The 19,283-nt window shown below is 34.8% G+C and overlaps 1 protein-coding gene across 9 annotated transcripts in view; it reads left to right on the top strand.

Moving 5' to 3' along the window:
- The window catches only part of CADPS2 (calcium dependent secretion activator 2), a 568,074-nt gene that overhangs the window by 426,435 nt on the left and 122,356 nt on the right, over positions 1-19,283 (top strand). For all 9 annotated transcript variants that reach the window (XM_019031559.4, XM_019031557.4, XM_055347443.2 and 6 more), the window contains exon 14: positions 9,400-9,501. In XM_019031559.4, the coding sequence (XP_018887104.3) occupies positions 9,400-9,501 (102 nt within the window). The remainder of the gene's footprint in view (positions 1-9,399; positions 9,502-19,283) is intronic.

Here is a 19,283-nt window from a genome sequence, read left to right as displayed (position 1 = left end):
ACTTATTGATTTATTAATTTCAATTAACAAATTATTTAGTCCTGGAAATTCTGTTATTCTGTTTGATTCTTTTTGAGCTCTGCTTGATTACTTCTGAATATCTCTTTATCCTTTCTTGGTTTGATTCCATTTTTTGTTTCCTTAGATCTTTTATAATTATTTCATATTATCTTTCAAATAACTGAATTTTCTATTGTTTCTGCCGACATTTTTGCCATGGTCACTTGTTTATTATTTTTTAATGCAATTAGCATTTTTTTGTAATAATCATTTATACTTAAGATTAATCTGTGGGAATTCTTATAAGTCCTGGGCTCTGAATGCTTCCCTCTAAAGAGGACTTGTTCTTGTTTTTCCTTGATGTTAGGGAGTGCACTATCCTTTCACTGATACTATAACCCATTCTAGGGTCCCATTTTTATGCAGGTGTCTCAGGCTTAGCAGCTCATCCAAATTAGGTCTATGGCTCAGTGATCCATTCCCTTGGATGCAGCTGTAAAGCTTTCTCAGTATTGATATTTACCACCAAGGCAGCCATGTTGTTCATATTTGCACCTTCTCTGCTTTCATCAGGTTCATTTGTTTTGTTCTCCCACCCTTGGGAGAATTATTTTACTTTCTTGTAAGAGCTGGACAACATTCAATATATAATTGTTGTGGCTTATGCAGTATTTAGGTGTTTTGTAGTGAATAAGGATTTGGGGAGTATCAAGTTAGTCCACCATACTGCAAGCAGAAGTCACTTGAAAAAATTTGCATTTAAGAAATTATTTGGACATCTCTATGGCGAACATCCTGGGCCTCTCCTCAAACTGCCTTCTGCTTCAGGTTTCACCTAAATGACTGCTGCTCATTCATCACATTTCAGGTTAAATATCATTTCCAAACTGAATCCTTCTCTGACACTCCAAACTAGATCAGATGTTTATACTTTTGTCCTTCTTAAATGTAATTGTATACTTATTGTCTAATTTTTATTTTGTATGCATTTTCCCACTATAAACTCTATTGGGGCAGAAACCATTTCTGTTGTGCTTACATTGTGTCCCATGACCTGACCAAGTGGTCCATAAATATTGATTGAGTAAATAATGGAATGATATTGGGCCATCTGTTTACAAATTTTATAGGTGATATATTATGGACCTTCTTAAGTAAGTTTAAAATTAAATGTTTTTAAATTAATCAACTGCAATTATTTTTATGGCACATGATAAAGGCCCTACATAACCAGCAAGATAGCATCATTTTCCATCATAGAAATTAATATATTAAAATAGATCCCCTTTTTAGTATATAAAATTGAAAATGATTATAACAAATGATAAAGACTACAGTTGGTGAGGTTGCAGGAAAACTAATAATTTCATGCACTGCAGGCCAGAGTGTAAGCTGATAAGTGCTTTCTAAAAAACCAACTTTGCAATATGTATCGAATACTTGAAAATATCATGCATTTAACCTAGCAATATACCTTTAGGAATTTTTCCTAAGAAAACATTTGGATATGGGTTAAACATATATAGTATAAGATTAATTATTGAAGCACTATCTATGATAGCAAAAAATGGAGGAAAAATGCCTACATTTTTAAATAATGGATAATTGGATTAATTATGGCACATCCATATATTGAAATATAATTATTTCATTATAAATTAGAATATTTAAATTATATTTTAAAAGCTTACAGTTCATTAAAACAATCAAATTATGAATCAGAATGTATAATACATCTATAGAGTTAGAGAAATAAATTATATTTGCAAACTAGTATTTCAGTTATTTCTGGTTGGCATATTTATAGGAAATTTTCATTTTGGTCTTTATTTTTCAAATTTCTCTTCTCATAGTATGATATATATGAAGTCCTTTAGTTACAATATATGTTGTTTTTTAAAAATATTAGTTATAGGGCAGAGGGTGATATTTATATCAGAGAACCTCTATACCAACCTTAATTCTCTTTACTTTTATTTTAAATTGCTCTTGGTATTTCTTTCTCTTGAATTCTGGAATTATATACAGCAGTGATTTCAGTTTGGATTAGTCCAAGAAAGTTTTCTTATTTGTTTGTTTGGTCCCAGGAGAGGCCAGTTATCAATTATGTTTTGGTCCTTGGCCTATTCACCAGCACCCTAACACAAAAACGAAGTAATATGATCTTAGATCTTTATAGAGTCAGATGATTGCTTTCACCATAGTGGTATCTACTCTTTTTAAAATAAACATCCAAGGAAATTAGAATGCAGTGCAAAATCCAGACAAGGAAGGGGGGAGTGTTTGCAAAAAGATAAGAACATATTTCAGAATTTCATCTTTTAAAATATTTTTTCATAGAAAATCTGTTTCTTATATCTCAATGATCGTATAAAGACACAATTAATTTCTTCTGGTTATTTAAAATTAGAGGGAAAGTAAAAGGACACTGAGTGTGTAATATATGACCATCCAAGTAATACATCATTTGATTCAAACAATAGGAGGTATTATAGGTTAGGAAATAAAAAAGAAGGGATTATTGTTTTCTTCCTCATCATCTTTTATCATTTCTTATTCTCGTGCTGTGACATCCTCTCCTTTCCATTCTGTTCACAAATGGATATTGGTGGGAAATACACGAAGTGCAAAGTGACTTTTACCTGCTGTGCTGCAGGCAGAATTGACAATTCAGAAATACCACCTTCTAGGTGTCTCTCCCCTTCTCACTTTCCCTAGAGGAAGCTAAGATGTCATGCATTCCTCATTCCTCGTAGCAGAAGCAGGTGAAAAGAAGCCTATAAGTAACTCAAAAGCACCATGAACTTTGTCATTTGCTCATGCATTGCTTGTGAAATAATCTTTTACAACAAACCACCAGATTTCCAGGACAAACTTACCTGATGAGTTGGAGATGGGGTGGGGGAGCATTTAATTTAATTTAATGTCTTATTAATTTAACAACACTTCACTATGCAGTGTTAACCCTGGTGTCTTTATTCAACCCACAGGCTTGCTAAGTACTGTAAACCAGGCAATGTGCAGAGTCCTAGAGATTATAAAGCCTAGGGATTATAAACACATTTATCCCTCACATATCTAAAAGCTGTGCAGGTGATAAAAGTGATTGAAAAAATAACTCTAGAAGATGGTATAGTTTTCATTAAGTAATAGAACAGATGCTCGTCAGCACTAAATAATGAATTTTCAGGAGGAATGTGGGCAGATATGACTAAATAATTTTGGTAGTGCTATTTATACAAAGTTAAACAGATTTCTTTACTATCAGACTTCTCAGACCCCTTCATATGCTGTGATTGTTCTGTGAACCTCCAAAAGGGTTGCGTAATTTGCATTGTTTACAAAATATTTGGGCATCCCTGAGGGTCATTGTTCCTTACAATGTGTTTTGGAAAATGTTGACAGCCATTAATTCATCTTTACTCAAATGTACTCCAAAGGAATGGATATTAAACATGTCAAAATTAGTTTTTATTGGTGTTACAAACCCCTGAAATTGTTTATTATACTGGAAATGGGATCTATAAAATATGTGAACACAAACTGTTCAAACAAGGGAAGTAAAGCATTAGGTTTGCACAGATCTGAATATTTAAGCAGTCTTCCTCATTGATATTTTCTCTTCTGCTCAAATGCCTGATTCTACAGCCCAGTTTTGTACCCTTTTTCTCTTAGATATTTCTTACCCTATAGTGTAGTTGTTCTTTACCTTTATAGAAACTAAATTTTTAGTTTGTTTTACCACAGAAATCATCAGAAATAATAGAAAATGGATTAGGATGAGTAATGCTGTTTACTCCTCTCATTCCTGACTTTTCGTTTAAAAATATCTTTTTCAATTTAGAGCTCATGTCACACTTATTACAGGAGGAATTGATAATCATGACGGGATGTTCAATGTATATAAAAGAGTTTTTGCATTTGTTATAGAATGCAGTAATCTGCCAGATTGATGAATAGCACAAATTACAAGATTGCTTAGCTCATGGAGAAATTTAAGAAAATATGTATATAGAGGCGTTATCAACTATTTTTTTGGATGAATCTGCCTTTCAAAAAGTGTTGTCTGTGTTTGTGTGCACACATGTGTATGCAGCTTGCAGGGGGATGTACGTGTGTGTGATGGCTTCTCTGAAAACAGAGTGTGACCCACAGGCAGATGTTAAGATCAGGCCTTAGTGGCAGAAGGTTCTGTTGTGCAAATTCTGTTTTTTAAGAATCTTTGAAATAAATTAACACACAACTGCACTTGGTGTTCACTTGCTTATTGTTTAAGACCAGATAGAAGTTTTATGTCATAACTTTTTTGACTTTATCTGTAATTAAAAGAAGTGTATCTATTTTAATCTGTTTTATAATTTTTTCATATATTAAGCCTTTTTCACAGAGCACCCTATTTTTATTGAAATCATGTAACTTCAATAACTACAGGCCCCAGAAAAAAATGAGAATATTAAATATTGATACATAAGACTACCCTTTCTTCTCATCAGAACCACTTTAATACTTAATTATCATCATAGAGTTAAGTCCCACTTAACATTCAAATGAGAAAATTTGTCTTTTATGTTCGAATTTTAAATAACCACATTTTAACAGACTCTTTATCAATGTCAAAGCAGCATTATTATGTTTATTTATATCTAAGGAGAAAAATTCTATTCTTAAGATTTAAAGTAAATTATTTTATTATTAATTAAAATAGAATTAAACACTAAAGATTTTCTGCCAAGTGTGAATACATACTAACTTTAGAGATCTTTTTACCCAGTGTACTTAACTACAGTTCCTGCTTCTGTTTGCTTTTCACAAAATTTTCTGTTTTACCAACTATCAGATAATAAAAATGTTCCAAGCTGGGCATGGTGGCTCTTGCCTGTAATCCCAGCACTTTGGGAGGCTGAGGAGGGTGGGTCACCTGAGGCCAGGAGTTCGAGACCAGCCTGGCCAACTTGAAACCTCATCTCTACTAAAAATACAAAATTAGCCGGGTGTGGTGGTGCACACCTGTAATCCCAGCCACTTGGGAGGCTGAGGCAGGAGAATCACTTGAACCCAGGAGGTGGAGTTTGCAGTGAGCTGAAATTGCGCCACTGCACTCCAGCCTGGGTGACAGAGGGAGACTCCATCTGAAAAATAAAAAATAAATAAAAATATTCCAAATAATTTATACCATGTTAATTCTAATAAGCAGTAATAATAATTTGTCATATTACTAATTCATGAATTCTTATCATCTTAAGTAAGATTTTTATATTGCATATATTACTCATTCATTTCCTCAGCATATATGCATTAAATATCAACAATATGCCATCTGGTGTTCTAGCACTAGAGATACATTACAAAGGAAGCAAACAGTAACCAAATAGGTAAATATATCATGTTAGATGGCAGCCATATGTACAGTAGCCATCAATAAAACATTTTTATTAAATATTATTATTTAATAAATATTATTCAAAAATAAAAAGGTCTATGGGAATGGGAAATACACTTTCATATAGGATGGTTGGAGATAACCTCACTAATCCTGAGTCATGTAAGTAGAGACCAGAAGAAAGTGAGCAAGCAAGCCAGGTGTGCATGTGTGCATATATGATTTTGTGTACATGTAGAGAAAGCACTCTCAGGCAGAAGCAGCAGCACTTGCAAAGGCCTTGAGCCTGGAGCTTGCTTCCTGTGTTTGAGCACTAGTTAGGAGGCCAGCATGGCTTGAGTGGTGGGGAGCAGGGCAAGTGAGGGGGTAGATAAGGTCAGATTGTGGGAAGCGGGGCTCATACATCATTATAAAGGCTTTGGCTTTTACCTTGTGTGCCACCATTACAGGATTTGAGTCAAGGAATACTGTCATAATGACTGATGCTTGAAGAGGCTCAGAGTAGTGTGTGGCCAGTTCTCTGACAAAGAAAGCGCTGGAGGAGAAAGACCAAGAGGCTGCCTGCGTACTCAGGGATAAGCAGATAGTGGCTGGGATCAGTGGATCAGTGGTGGATATGGTGAGGGAAGGTCACATTCTGGGTGTGTTTTGAAGGTAGAGCTGGCAGGAATGAATGTATAAACTGAGCTTATATAAACGATAATTTTTAAATCTCGAATACTCTGAGTCTACTAAACAAACATTCATAAAATATAACTGGTTTAAATTTCTCTCAAGGCTTTTGTAAAAACATACTTTAGAACGTATGAAAGAGCAAGGTTTAGGACTTCCTTTCTTACGGTCTTCTTTAACTGACTTGCTGATTCAATGGTAAGCATTATATTTTAAATGTCATTGGTTTTTAACGTCTCCACCTTAGACAAGTCAGATAGAAAATGTCTAATGTAAGTAAGGGTATTCAAAATACTCCATTATTGCTTTTCAAATATAATTTTCATGGTTTCATTGGGTTTCTATTGCTCGTTATTATTTTCTATCAAAATATAGCAGGAAGAGAGTAAGGATAAGAGCATCGTCTTTGGAGGGCAAGAGACCTAGGTTCAAGTCCAGGCTCCTGCATTTCCCAGCGGTGTGACCTTGGGGAATTAACCTAACTGCCCTGAGCCTCAGCAGCCTTCTCTTTTGGAAAGGAGACAGGATTGTTGTGAGCTTTATATGTTATTCTGCATATAAGATAGCCAGTACAAAATACCAGACACGTATTTAAAATTCTATAGGTGCTCATCATTATGTTTGTTTTAATAATTACAGTGACAAGATGTTGATGACACGGAAAGTATTTGCACTTATCGGGAAGAATTATTGTAGGAGGAACTGTTGCCTTTAGAGTTGACTACTGCAAAGTTACCATTTATTACCAATAATTTAGATATAGAAGGCTGCTTCATATGCCTAATATTCAGTAGTTAATCTTGTATATATTCTAAAATAAGGATGTGTAAAGGCAAGTCCAAATTGCTAAACGTGGTATTTAACCTGTCAGATTTGTACCTAATTTAGTGATAAACTCAGTAAAATGGTGGTCCTTCACTCTGTATAACATTCTTTTCTTAGCGAAGGTTGACACAAGCGAGCTTCCCCTGACTTACCTTTCTCACTTGTCATCACCTGACCCCCTGGCTCCATTCTGTCAAGCAGACAGTGGGCCTCAGTGAAATCTAATATGATAGGACAACTTACAGTATCACTGTGGATGACAATCTCATTTGACAGTTGAACAAAATAGAAAAGTTTACTCCTATTTAACCACATGGCATCTGCCAGGTAGCTAAGCCAAAAGATTATGTCAAATCAGCAGAATAATGAAGATAAGTTATTTGCTCTTTTTATCAATTTGCATAGGGATATTCAGTGAAATAATCACCCATAACTTTATGGTATGAGTTTTCATTGTTGTCTACATGATAATGTAATTTAGCTATAGTTTTTGTCTGAATACCCAAATTCTCAAATTAATGATTTATATAGAACTTCCTAGTTGAGCTTTTGTGATCATTGTCAATGCATAATTATTCATAGGTTTCAGTTTGTGTTTTGTGTTAACATTCGCTCAATGGGAATTGATTCTAAAGTAATATGTGAAAAATCCATTATTAAATAAATATAAAATATTAGGATTAGCTCATGGTGCACTGCTTTGTAATTTATGCGTTAGACTTTTCCTCCTTCCTAAAAATACTTGAAAGACTAATATTTGGCCATTAATTTTTCCATAGTTAACATTCAAAATGCATTCAGATGGAATAAATGTGGTCGATATATTATTTTGCATATGAAATTAAGTAATGTTTCCCTATTTAGGAATAAAAAATTGTAAGAAATGTTTTCAAAGCATAAATTCCAGCAGCACATGAGTCTCTGAAGTAAAAATTATGTACTCTATATTGGAAAAAAAAAATCTCATACTTAAATGATACTTTGATTTGACTGAAAGGTCATTATGTCAGTATAATTCAGGTATAAGTTTAAAATTAATTGCTTTCATCCTAATTGACTAGTTAACAAGCATCAAACATATATACACACACACATACATATGATTATATGTATATAGAGAGGAACAAATAAAAATCTTGTTAGGAAAGTTATTTTAAGCATTTATTTTTCTTTGTTTTCAATAATTCCTGTTTCTACCTATTTTATACATAACCATTAAAATTAGTACATTGGAATGATAAATGCACAAGTCTTTGAGAATTAAAATATAATCTTTAGAGAAATAAGCTAAGCTGGGCACGGTGGCTCACCCCTGTAATCCCAGCGCTTTGGGAGGCCAAGGCGGGCAGATCACTTGAGGTCAGGAGTTCCAGACCAGCCTGAACAACATGGTGAAACCCCATCTCTACTAAAAATACAAAAATTAGCCAAGCATACTGTCAGGTGCCTGTAATCCCAGCTACTCAGGAGGCTGAGGCAGGAGAATTGCTTGAACCCAGGAGGCGGAGGTTGCACTGAGCCAAGATCGTGCCATTGCACTGCAGCCTGGGCAACAAGAGCAAAACTCTGTCTCAGAAAATAAATGAACAAATAAACAAACTAATAAGGTAGGAAATGATTGTTGTTAATTATCGAGTGCAAAAGGTTTATTTTGTTATTAAAATAGATAAACAGGTTTTAAAGTGAATATGAGATTCATACTTTTTTCCCTCTGCACTAACAAGACAGTTAAGATTTGTATGTTCAAAATTTTAGATGATTGCCGTACAACCGGATACCTAAATTGATACAGAATAAATTCTAAATTTCTGTTATTTGATATATTTTACATTTTTAATCCTAATCTTAGTAAAATAAGATTTATTTTCAGTCTTCATAGCTACTTTGTAAAATTCTGATGAAACTCACATTGATTTCACAGGAATATTTAAACACAAAAATCTTGAAAAGAAACATAGCTTGCTTTCTTCCCTGTATATTTTAATTCTAATATTTCTTTTTTATTCATATGCCCTGTATTTAAGCAAACAAAAAGAGGTCAGTGAACTTCTACATGTATCAAAAATTTCTATGTTTCTTACGACAATTAAATCTCCAGTTCTGTGTTAGCTGAATTATTATTTGGAAGAGAACCAGTTAAGACATTTTACCTTATGTTCATTATTTTTTAATAATATTTTCATTCAGGGGATTTCACTTAGTTGGTCAAATGTTTGGTACTACTATAAAACACTTTTCACTGCCATTTTCAAGGACGAGTCATTGTTTTCGGTAGATCTGGAAAATATTTATTGTAATCTTTTACCTTGAAGGCTGTCTAAAAGAGAATAATTCCATTCCATTCATTCTGGGTCAAAATATAAAGCAAATGGCTGCAAATATTTCCAGTAAATTTCCACTGTAAACACAATTAATATGTATACAGTGAACTTTTCCTTGGATTTTTAAATATACATATGTATAAAATATATAAAAGTAAATGTTCGATCAATATAAATTATTGATTCTGATTTTTTTTTCAGGCCTGATGGAATTGGGACTGTTTCAGTGGAAGAAAAAGAAAGATTTGAGGAGATAAAAGAGAGACTCTCTTCCCTTTTAGAAAATCAGATAAGCCATTTCAGGTATATTTTTTTATTAATATAAATATTTCTTTTCATACTTTACTCAACCCTTACTTCCCCCAAAAATTGTTTATTATATCATTCTACTATCGCTCAAGATCATCAGTAGCCCTCCCTTGCCTGCAGGGTAAGGTTCACATTCTTCAGTCTGTGGTCTGTTTCTCAGTGTATCATTCAGTCTCCTGTATTCATTTAGGCTAGCCATTCCCCCTACAATATCCGTTCCACTGCACCTCTTACTTGCCTTTTGCATTTCTCATTCTTGCATAGTCTCTTCCCCCTAGCTCTGGTGACTGTTCCTCCTGCTCTCTGTATTACCAGGTAAGGAGCCCTCAAGTCTCACCTCCACAGTGGAGCCTTTCTCAATTATTCCAGCAGAGAGTATTCTGAAGTCTTTGAGCATTTATTGTCTGTAGTATTGTCTTGTCACTTTTAACCCACATGGCTTTAAAGTCATTAGTTATCTTTTTACTTACATTCTCTGAGAACACAGGTCACAGCACCTAGCACCATTCCTTGCTCAAAAAATTAGCTATCAGCCAGTCACAGAGTCTCATGCCTGTAATCCCAACACTTTGGGAGGCCATGTGGGTTTGATCACTTGAGACCAGGAGTTCAAGACCAGACAGGGCAAAATGGTGAAACCCCATCTCTGTAAAAAATACAAAACTTAACCAGCCAGACATGGTGGTGCATGTCTGTAGTCTCAGCTGCTCAGGAGGCAGAGGTGGGAGGATCACCTGATTCTGGGGAGGTTGAGGCTGCAGTGAGCTATGATCACACCACTGCACTCCAGCCTGGACGACAGCATGAGACCTTGTCTCAAAAAAAAAAAAAAAAAAAAAAAGGCCACCAATACTAAGAAACATTTCAAACATTTACGGAGTAAAAGATAAATACCTTGATAATATTTCTTTTCTCCTGGTTATAGTTAATTCAACAGAAACTAATAATTAAAAACAGAAATATGCCAACATATTTTCTTTTTCTCCCTTATTATTAGGCCTATAAAATGTCACCACATAATGTATTGTGTCTTATAACCTGTCTGCTATGTTGCATGCATGTGATTTGGAACTTATTTAAAAAATAAACTTAGTGAATATGCTCTTATTCTGCACTTATTTAAAAAATAAACATAGTGAATATGCTCTTAATTTGCACTTATTTAAAAAATAAACTTAGTGAATATGTTCACAAAAATATTTTATTTAACCATATGAATGCTGTATGACCATGCTGAGACTCCGTTTCTTTATCTTCTTATTCTTCCTGATCTGTTATTGCCTCATTATTATTCTTTTTTGTTATGTTTCCTGATAATATAAAGGTCTTAGAATCTGTGATTTTTTAAATGATATTGAAAGGAGAAAATCTCGTAGTATATACTATGAATCTATTCCCCTACATTAGTGATTTTTCAACTGGGGCTAGTAGCACTACCTTAGAGTAAGTGAAGGAGGTATGATTTTCATTGTCGTGATAACCAGGGGTAGGGACAGTCATTTAGTGCTGGGTTTAAAAGCGCAGTACATGAGACAATCCCACAGTGGAGAAATATTCTGCCCAAAAAGGCCAGTAAATTTACATTAGGAAACACTGTTGTAGATAGCATAGCTGAATTCAACTTACAGAGTTAAGATTGAATTCTCTGCCTGAAATGATTTTGAGTTTACAAACAAAATGAAGACATAAAAAATTATTTTGCATTTGTAGAGATGTGTTTCTGCATTTGCTGTTGTTGAAAGCGTTGCCTTAACCAGGTGTGGTGGCTCAAACCTATAATCCCAGCACTTTAGGAGGGAAGGTTGCTTGAGCCCAGGAGTTCAAGACCAGCCTAGGCAATGTAGCGAGACCCCATCTCTACAAAAAAGAAAAACAAAAAAATTATCTGGGTGTGGTGGTGTGTGCCTGTGCCTGTGGTCCCAGCTACTCCAGAGGCTGATGTGGGAGGATCACTTGAGCCTGGGAAGTCAATGCTCCAGTGAGCTCTGATTACACCACTGCACTCCAGCTTGGATGACAACACTCTGTCTCAAAAAAACAAAAACAAACAAACAAAAAAAAGTGTTGTCTCCTAGGTTGTATAGAATCCTTTAAATGTATTTTATGTATCTTTCAATGAAAATCAGTGTAATTTCCCTCTTTTTTGCTACCATTGAGACCCAGCCATCATTTTAGATATCTATATTAGTAACTGAATAAGTCCCCATTATTATATCAATGATTTCAACTGCAAGCAATAGAAATCCTGCCTCGAACTGTTTTAAACAATAAATAAATTTGCATGCTCACTTGCCTGCAGGTCTCGAGCAGGCAAGCTTTAAGACAAGCTTTATTCAGTAGCCACAGCTCTCTTTCTTTGTGATTCTAGCATTGCTATTCTCTTTCATGGGATAGCTTCATCCCCAGACTAGTAGTAAGATAACATAATTTTTTTATTTTTTTTTCTTTATCTCACACCTTAGCCGTTAAGCCTACAGAATTTCTTGGCCTCACATTCATACATGCCAGTGTTCAAAGGAAGTCGTAGAAGCTATATTTTTCTGTAGTCTTCTCTTAAGATCATAAAAAGTTTCCTTAGAAGATCCTAGCAAACTATTTTTTATATCTCATGAGCCTGGTTTTGAACCAAAACCAGTGGCCAGAGAAATTTTGTGCACGGGATGCCTCAATCAGTCACTGACATGGACATGGGATTGCTATATTGAGTTAGACTAATCAGAGCCACTCACCAAGGGACTTCAGTTCCCCACACTATCACCCAAAAACTACAACTACATAGTAGTGGACAGGGATGTCCACGTCATTTATTGTATTCATTTTGTAATAGTATCATTTTAGTTTCCTGTCCTCTCTTAAAGTTTTGTTTCTCTGTTTCTCTTATATGCACATCATCTTTGGATAATTTCTCTAAATATGTACTATACAATCCTGATATGGTTTGGTTCTGTGTCCCCACCCAAATATCACCTTGAATTGTAATAATCCCCGTTTGTCAAGGGTGGGACCAGGTGGAGGTAATTGGATGGTAGGGGAGGTTTCTCCCATGCTGTTCTCATGATAATGAGCGAGTCTCATGAGAGCTGATGGTTTTATAAGTACATTTCATGAATTTTCAGAAACTTAAGGATTAAAAAATCCTAAGATCTTCCAGAAAGAGAAACCAGATTTTATACAATGAGTTAGAATGACTTCTCAACATTGATTTATTCTACAAATATTTATTGAGCTCCTACTTTGTGTCAGACAGTGAACAAAACTTTAAAAGATCCTTTTCTTCAACTTTCATTTTGATGTGAGGAGCAATACTGATATCTGGAAAACAGTAACTTCATAATTCTGAGAAACTATCATTTCCAACCTAGAATTCTATACCAGCAATAGTTTCTATTAACAGTGATGGTAGAATAATGATATTTTTAGACATGCACTAAAAAAAATGTTCCTTTTATATTCCCTTTGGTGAATTGTAGAATTTACCAAAACCAGGGGGAAACAAAGAGGATCTAAGATCCCCGAAACTGGCTGGGTGCAGTGGCTCACACTTGTAATCCCAACATTTTGGGAAGCTGAGGTGGGTGACATACTTGAGGTTAGGAGTTTGAGAAACAAAGAGGATCTAAGATCCCCGAAACTGGCTGGGTGCAGTGGCTCACACTTGTAATCCCAACATTTTGGGAAGCTGAGGTGGGTGACATACTTGAGGTTAGGAGTTTGAGACCAGCCTGGCCAACATGGTAAAACCCTGTTTCTACGAAAAATACAAAATTAGCTGGTCATGGTGGTGAGCTCCTGTAGTCCCGGTTACTTGGGAGGCTGAGTCATGAAAATTGCTTGAACCTAGGAGGCAGAGGCTGCAGTGAGCCGAGATCGCCTGACTGCACTCCAGCCTTGGTGATGGAGTGACACTGTGTCTCAAAAAAAAAAAAAAAAAAAAAAAATTCCTGAAACAAGAAATCAACATGGGAGAGAGAAAGGTGTCCCTAGAGTGATGGTTAATTGAGACCCTCAAAGTGACAGTTGATTTTAGAGAGCAATCAGTTCTGACTGGAGCATGTCAGAAAATGCTTCAACGTAGATTAAATTGATAAAACATATTTTGACATGTTGAGATATTTGCCCACTTGGAATAGAGCTTGGAGTTGTATTAATTAGATTGTACTACTTTTACTAGAATTTGGAATTGTATTAGATTAAGTGTATAAAGAGAGGACATCAAAAACAAATATAAGTATGAATTATGAACAAACTATTGAACAAGGCATGGAAAGTAATCATAGAAAATACAGTGTCTCAGTTGTCTAGAACATTCTCATAACTAATGTAATGTAGATACTGAATTTAGATCTAACCCCTGCAAAATGATGTAACTATATTAGAAGTAAGGAAGGGACAGGAATTTTGTTTATAGTGGGGGAATGTAGTCAAAAAAAAAAAAAAGGGAGCTACTTATGTCCAAGATGGAGCAGCAGGGGATTATATTTAGCCTCCCACCCAAAACAATTTAAAAAGGCCCCAAAAATGGGAAAAAATATTTTCAAGACATTAAACATAAAGCAATGAAAGTGATTCCTGAGAAATGGAAAAGAAATGAAGTAAGCCCTTTAGTTGCACCTGCTTACTGCCAGAAGAGCATTTCCAGGCCATGATCCAGAAAGGAGGAACATAGGTAGAGCCTAGTGGACTCTCTGGCTTGAAGAGGCAGAGCTGGAATTCCAGGGAGGCCAAGGTAGCCAGAGATTTCAGGCCAGAGGTCTAAAGGAGAGAGAGGAGAGAGCTACAGCTGTTTGCAAATGATTCCCTGGAGTCTCCTGTTAAGTATTGATCATTTCATATATGTGAGGAAACTATCCAAAGTCTGGCAAAGAACCACAGGAAAGGCTTATGGGGGGAATCTCTAATGCTAACACACAGGACCAGGGGTAGTTCTAGTTTTCATTACCCAGAGTGGAAAACCAACTCATGGGTATCAGTAGAGTACTATAATCTATAGAGTACTCATTAGGTTTTGCTTCAGCCATGGGAAAAAAACTAACACAACTCTGATATCACCTAATGGGGATTAAAGTCAAGATTCAAATAGGTCAAACTGTTTCCAGGTAATTTAAGAGCATTCCTGAATACAGAGATCAAGCATATTTAAAGGAATACAAAAATATCTAGACATCAACAAGACAAAACTATCTCCAGCATCTGGTGAAAAAATTTTAAGTATATAGAAAAATAGTAAAATATGATCAATGAAGAGGATTAAAAAGCCAACCAAGCAAAACTGAGAAGACACAAAATATAGAATTAGTAAAGCAAATGTGTTAGAAGGACTATTGTAACTATATGTTATATACAACCAGTTAAGGGCATGGACGGTAGACCTACGGCTAACATACTTAATGGTAAAAGACTGAATGTTTTCTACCTAAAATAAAAAGGCAAGGATGTCTGCTCTCACTTCTTATGTTCAAAATTGTCGCAAATGGTCTAGGTAGTGCATTGATTCTGAAAAAAACAAATTTTTTGAAGTCATCTAAATGGAAAGGAAGAAGCAAAACTATCTTTATTTGCAAGTAACATGATTATCTGAGTAGAAAATCTTACCAAATCTAAAAAATTCCACTCCAATATTTAAGTTGCAGAATCCTAGATAATTTTTTTGAGACAGGGTCTTACTCTGTCGCCCTGTCTCAGGGCTGGAGTGCAGAGGTGTGATCACTGCTCACTGCAGCCTCAACTTCCCAGGCTCAAGCGATCCTCCCACCTCAGCATCCCAAGTAGCTGGGACCACAGGCACATGCCACCATGCGCAGATAATATTTTCTTTTACAGAGATGGTATCTCCCTATGTTGCCCAGGGCTACTCTTAAATTCTTAGGCTCAAGAGATCTTCCTGCCTGGGCGTCCCAAAATACTGGGATTACAGGCATGAGCCACCACACCCTGTGATAAATATATAAATATTAATATATTTCTATATACTGGCAACAATCAGAAATTGAAATTAAATAATATCATTTACAATAACAACAAAAAATATGAAATACTTTGGGATCAACCTGATGAAAGATGTATAAAACATGTACACTGAATAGTATAAAGTATTGCTGAGAAAAATTAAAGAAAACCTAAATAGAAGGAGAGATACTGTACTCATGGGCCAGAAGACTCAATATTGTTGTCAATTCTCTCTAAATTGACCTATGGATCCAGGGCTATTTCAGTCAAAATCCCAGTATGATTGTTTTTTAGAAATTAACCTGATAATAGAATTTACATGTAAATGCAAAGAATTTACGATAGCAAAAATAACTTTTAAAAAGGACAACGTGGGAACGTTAACACTGATTTCAAAATTTATAATGCTACAGTAATCAAGATAGTATGCTATTGAAAGTCCAAAAGTAGACTCACACACATATATGGTCTGTTGATTTTCAGTGAATGTTCAAGGGCAATTTGCAAAGTATACTTTTTTCCGACAGATGCTACTGGAACTATTGGATATTCAAATGCAAACTATTGACCTCAATTCATACCTCACCCATAATACAAAAGTTAACTCAAAATAGGTAGACCTAGAAAACTTGGGTGAAAAATCTGTGTCTTTGGGCTAGGCAAAGATTCTTAAATAAAACATAAAAATCATAATTCATAAATGGAAAAAAATGTTACCTTGAACTTCCTCAAAATTGAGAACTTTCGATCTTCCAAAGACATTGTTAGAATAAAAAGTTAAGTTGCAGAATAGGAGAAAGTATTTGGACGACGCACATCCCACAGTAAACTTTTATTCAGAATATATAAAACTTTTAAAGTGAATTATAAAATATTAACCCAATTCAAAAAATTGTTTTAACAGATACTTCACCAAAGGAATATTATACAAAAAGGCATATGGAAAGATGCTCAACGTCATTATTCAACAGGGAATTGCAATTTGAAACCATAGTTAGATACCACTGCATACTTAGTGGTATAGTTAAATTCCAAACAAAACAAAAACTGAACATAACAAGTGTTGGCACAGTTATGGAGAAACTGGAACTCTTATATGCTGTTGGTAGGAATATAAAATGCTACAACCTACTTTGGAAAATCACTTGGCAGATTCTTAAAAATTTAAACATTTATGATATGACCCAGCCATTCCATTCCTAGGTATTTTCCCAAGAGAAATGGAAGCATGCGTCCACACAGACTTTTATATGATTGCTCATACCAACATTATTCGTAGTAGCCAAACTATGAAAGCCACATGACCATCAGCAAGGAATAGATACACAGTGTATGCCATGCAATGGAATACTACCCACCAATAAAAAGGAATGAACTCTTGATATATACAACAGCATGAATAAATATCAAGATAACTATGCTAAGTGAAAGAAATCAGACCCACAAAAGTAAATACTGTACATTTCCTCTTACTTAAAATTCTAGACATACAAACTAATCAAAATTATAGCAAGGAAATGAGTAGTTGCCTGTGGTCTGGGGGGAAGACTTGCAGGCCATGAGTTAACTTGATTATAGTCACAAGTATATGCATATGTCAAAACTTAACCAAACCATATATTTTAAATATGTGCAGTTCCTGAAACAAATGAAGGCTACATACTTCTCTTCCGTAGTGGAAAGTTAGTAGGATAATATTTAAAATTGAAAAGTCAAGAAGTAAAAATATTAATGTACAATTGAAGGATATAAAGTTTAAATACCAAAAGAATCAGCTAAAAGTTGACAGCATTTTTTTTTTTTTTTTTTTTTTTGTAGAAAGCAGAAACTGGAACTGACATAAAGGATTTCTGGTTTTCATTTAAAAAAAAAAAAGATAAAAGAAGTTTCCTCTTTAAACTATGTGTATATATCACTTTGGTAAAAAAAAAAAAAATACTGTATTTAAAAATAGGGAACAAAAAGGGCTTAATTATAAGATAAATCTGTGCTGGTTTATTTATCTGTGCAATTAATTTGCCAAAATGGGAATAAGGTTGACTTCAGTTTATTCATGTTAGGTATATAACGTGGCTGAATTTTATTTGATAATTGAATGTTTTCCACTTTGCTTTGCTGTTATAGAGCCGCCAGAGTGGTAAAAACCCAAAATATTTAGCCTGAAAGGCAGAACAAAATGCTTCTCTTCTTCTAAAACTTGTTTTGTAAAGATTAATTAAGCTTCTATGTAGTTATTTTCTGTACTTTATTGATTCAGGATTACTTGTACTCCGTAAATGTGTTGAATTATTTACACATCATGGGCAGCTAATGCTAATTTAGAACATACCCAGTGGGACCTCAGAGCCCTGAAATGCTAAATGTAATCTGGGGATCAGTAACATTCCATTCATAAAATGTGTCACCCACAGGTTAATGGAAATAAACAATAGGGAAGACAATGGATGGATTATGCAAATACACTGAAAAGATTAAGCAGGGGGAGGGGACTACAAGAACCCGATTTGTGTTTTATTTAAACGTGGATTAAGGTTTATAATATAAAAAATGATTAAAGGTACTTTGCTAATTTGCTAATGCTCTTAAAAGCACCACTGCACAGAAAAAACTATCAAAATAAATTGATTATGGCTTTCTTGTGCGTGTGGGTGGAGAGTAGCAGAGTATGTAGCAGCAAGATTAAGAAAGGACATTTTTAGCAGTAAATACAATGATAAATGTGATATTCTGTTAAAAAAAAACTTGAGTGACTAGATTTACATAACATTTATTTGCATCTGTGTGAGACTAATGAAAGTTTCACGAATATAAAATCCAATCCTAATATAAATTAAACTGCTGTTTTGTTTTAAAAAGGAGAAATCAATCTCTTCTATTAAAAAATAGTTGTATAAAACAAGTTAAACTTAACATATGTGCTTTTAGGGGAAATATGTTTAAATTATGGTGTGAGAAATATAATTTTATTATATCTGAGAAAATATGTCCACTAAGTGCCCGATTTATGCAAAAGGACATGGAGATACATAAACTTCTTTCCAAGTTATTAGTTTGCAGATTTCTAAGTCAGAGCAAGGTGCCATCCTAAGTACAGCCCAGCTGGCTGTAGCACTTGATCCTGAGGTGGGAACTGCAGTCCTGGGAGGAGGCACTTTGCTGAATCTGGTTCAACAAAGCAAGGAGCTCCAAAAAGATGAAATGGCCCTGATGTTCAGTATTGTTTAAGTGGAAATTGACCTGAAGCAGGACCCCCTGGTAAAGAGCAGTAAACCTGTTACCATCAGGTAGCCATGAAATTCTGAGTAGCCCACTCACTCTCCAGCCTTGTCTGACACTGATTTCAGAACATCCCCATGACCTGTCCTCCATTTGTTGGTGTGCAGTAGGAATATGTAGAACTAGAAATATTTGGGACAAATGATTGTATTCAAAAGAACTGCAGAGGGTTTCTGTGTATTGTATGGGGAGGTAGAAAATTAGACATCATGGTAGACAGGCAAATGTCAGCAAAGGAAAGAGCTGGAATCTTGCTGTGGTATATGTGGCCACCCTAAACCACAAGTAGCCATAGGAGGAAATGAGGGAAATTATTTCATTTTCTCTTAGAACTTGAATAACAATTCTTAAACAAGAAATTATTGCAGAATGCATATTATCACTTTACTCATGATCCTTGAGGCTCTTTTATTTACTGTATTCTTTTAAAACAAGTATCATCAAAACGTTTAAAACCTTTTTCATCACAGCTTGTACTTTTATTGTTTAAGTCTTTGAAATCCTAGGGTTAGGTAAACTTTTAATAGTTAAAATTTCCCTGGATGAGTTCATGC

The sequence above is a fragment of the Gorilla gorilla genome, chromosome 6 (genome assembly GCF_029281585.2).
Source record: "Gorilla gorilla gorilla isolate KB3781 chromosome 6, NHGRI_mGorGor1-v2.1_pri, whole genome shotgun sequence".
NCBI classification, from domain to species: Eukaryota; Metazoa; Chordata; class Mammalia; order Primates; family Hominidae; genus Gorilla; species Gorilla gorilla.
The sequence above is the reverse complement of the archived record's forward strand: the minus strand, read 5'-3'. Positions and strand labels throughout refer to the sequence as shown.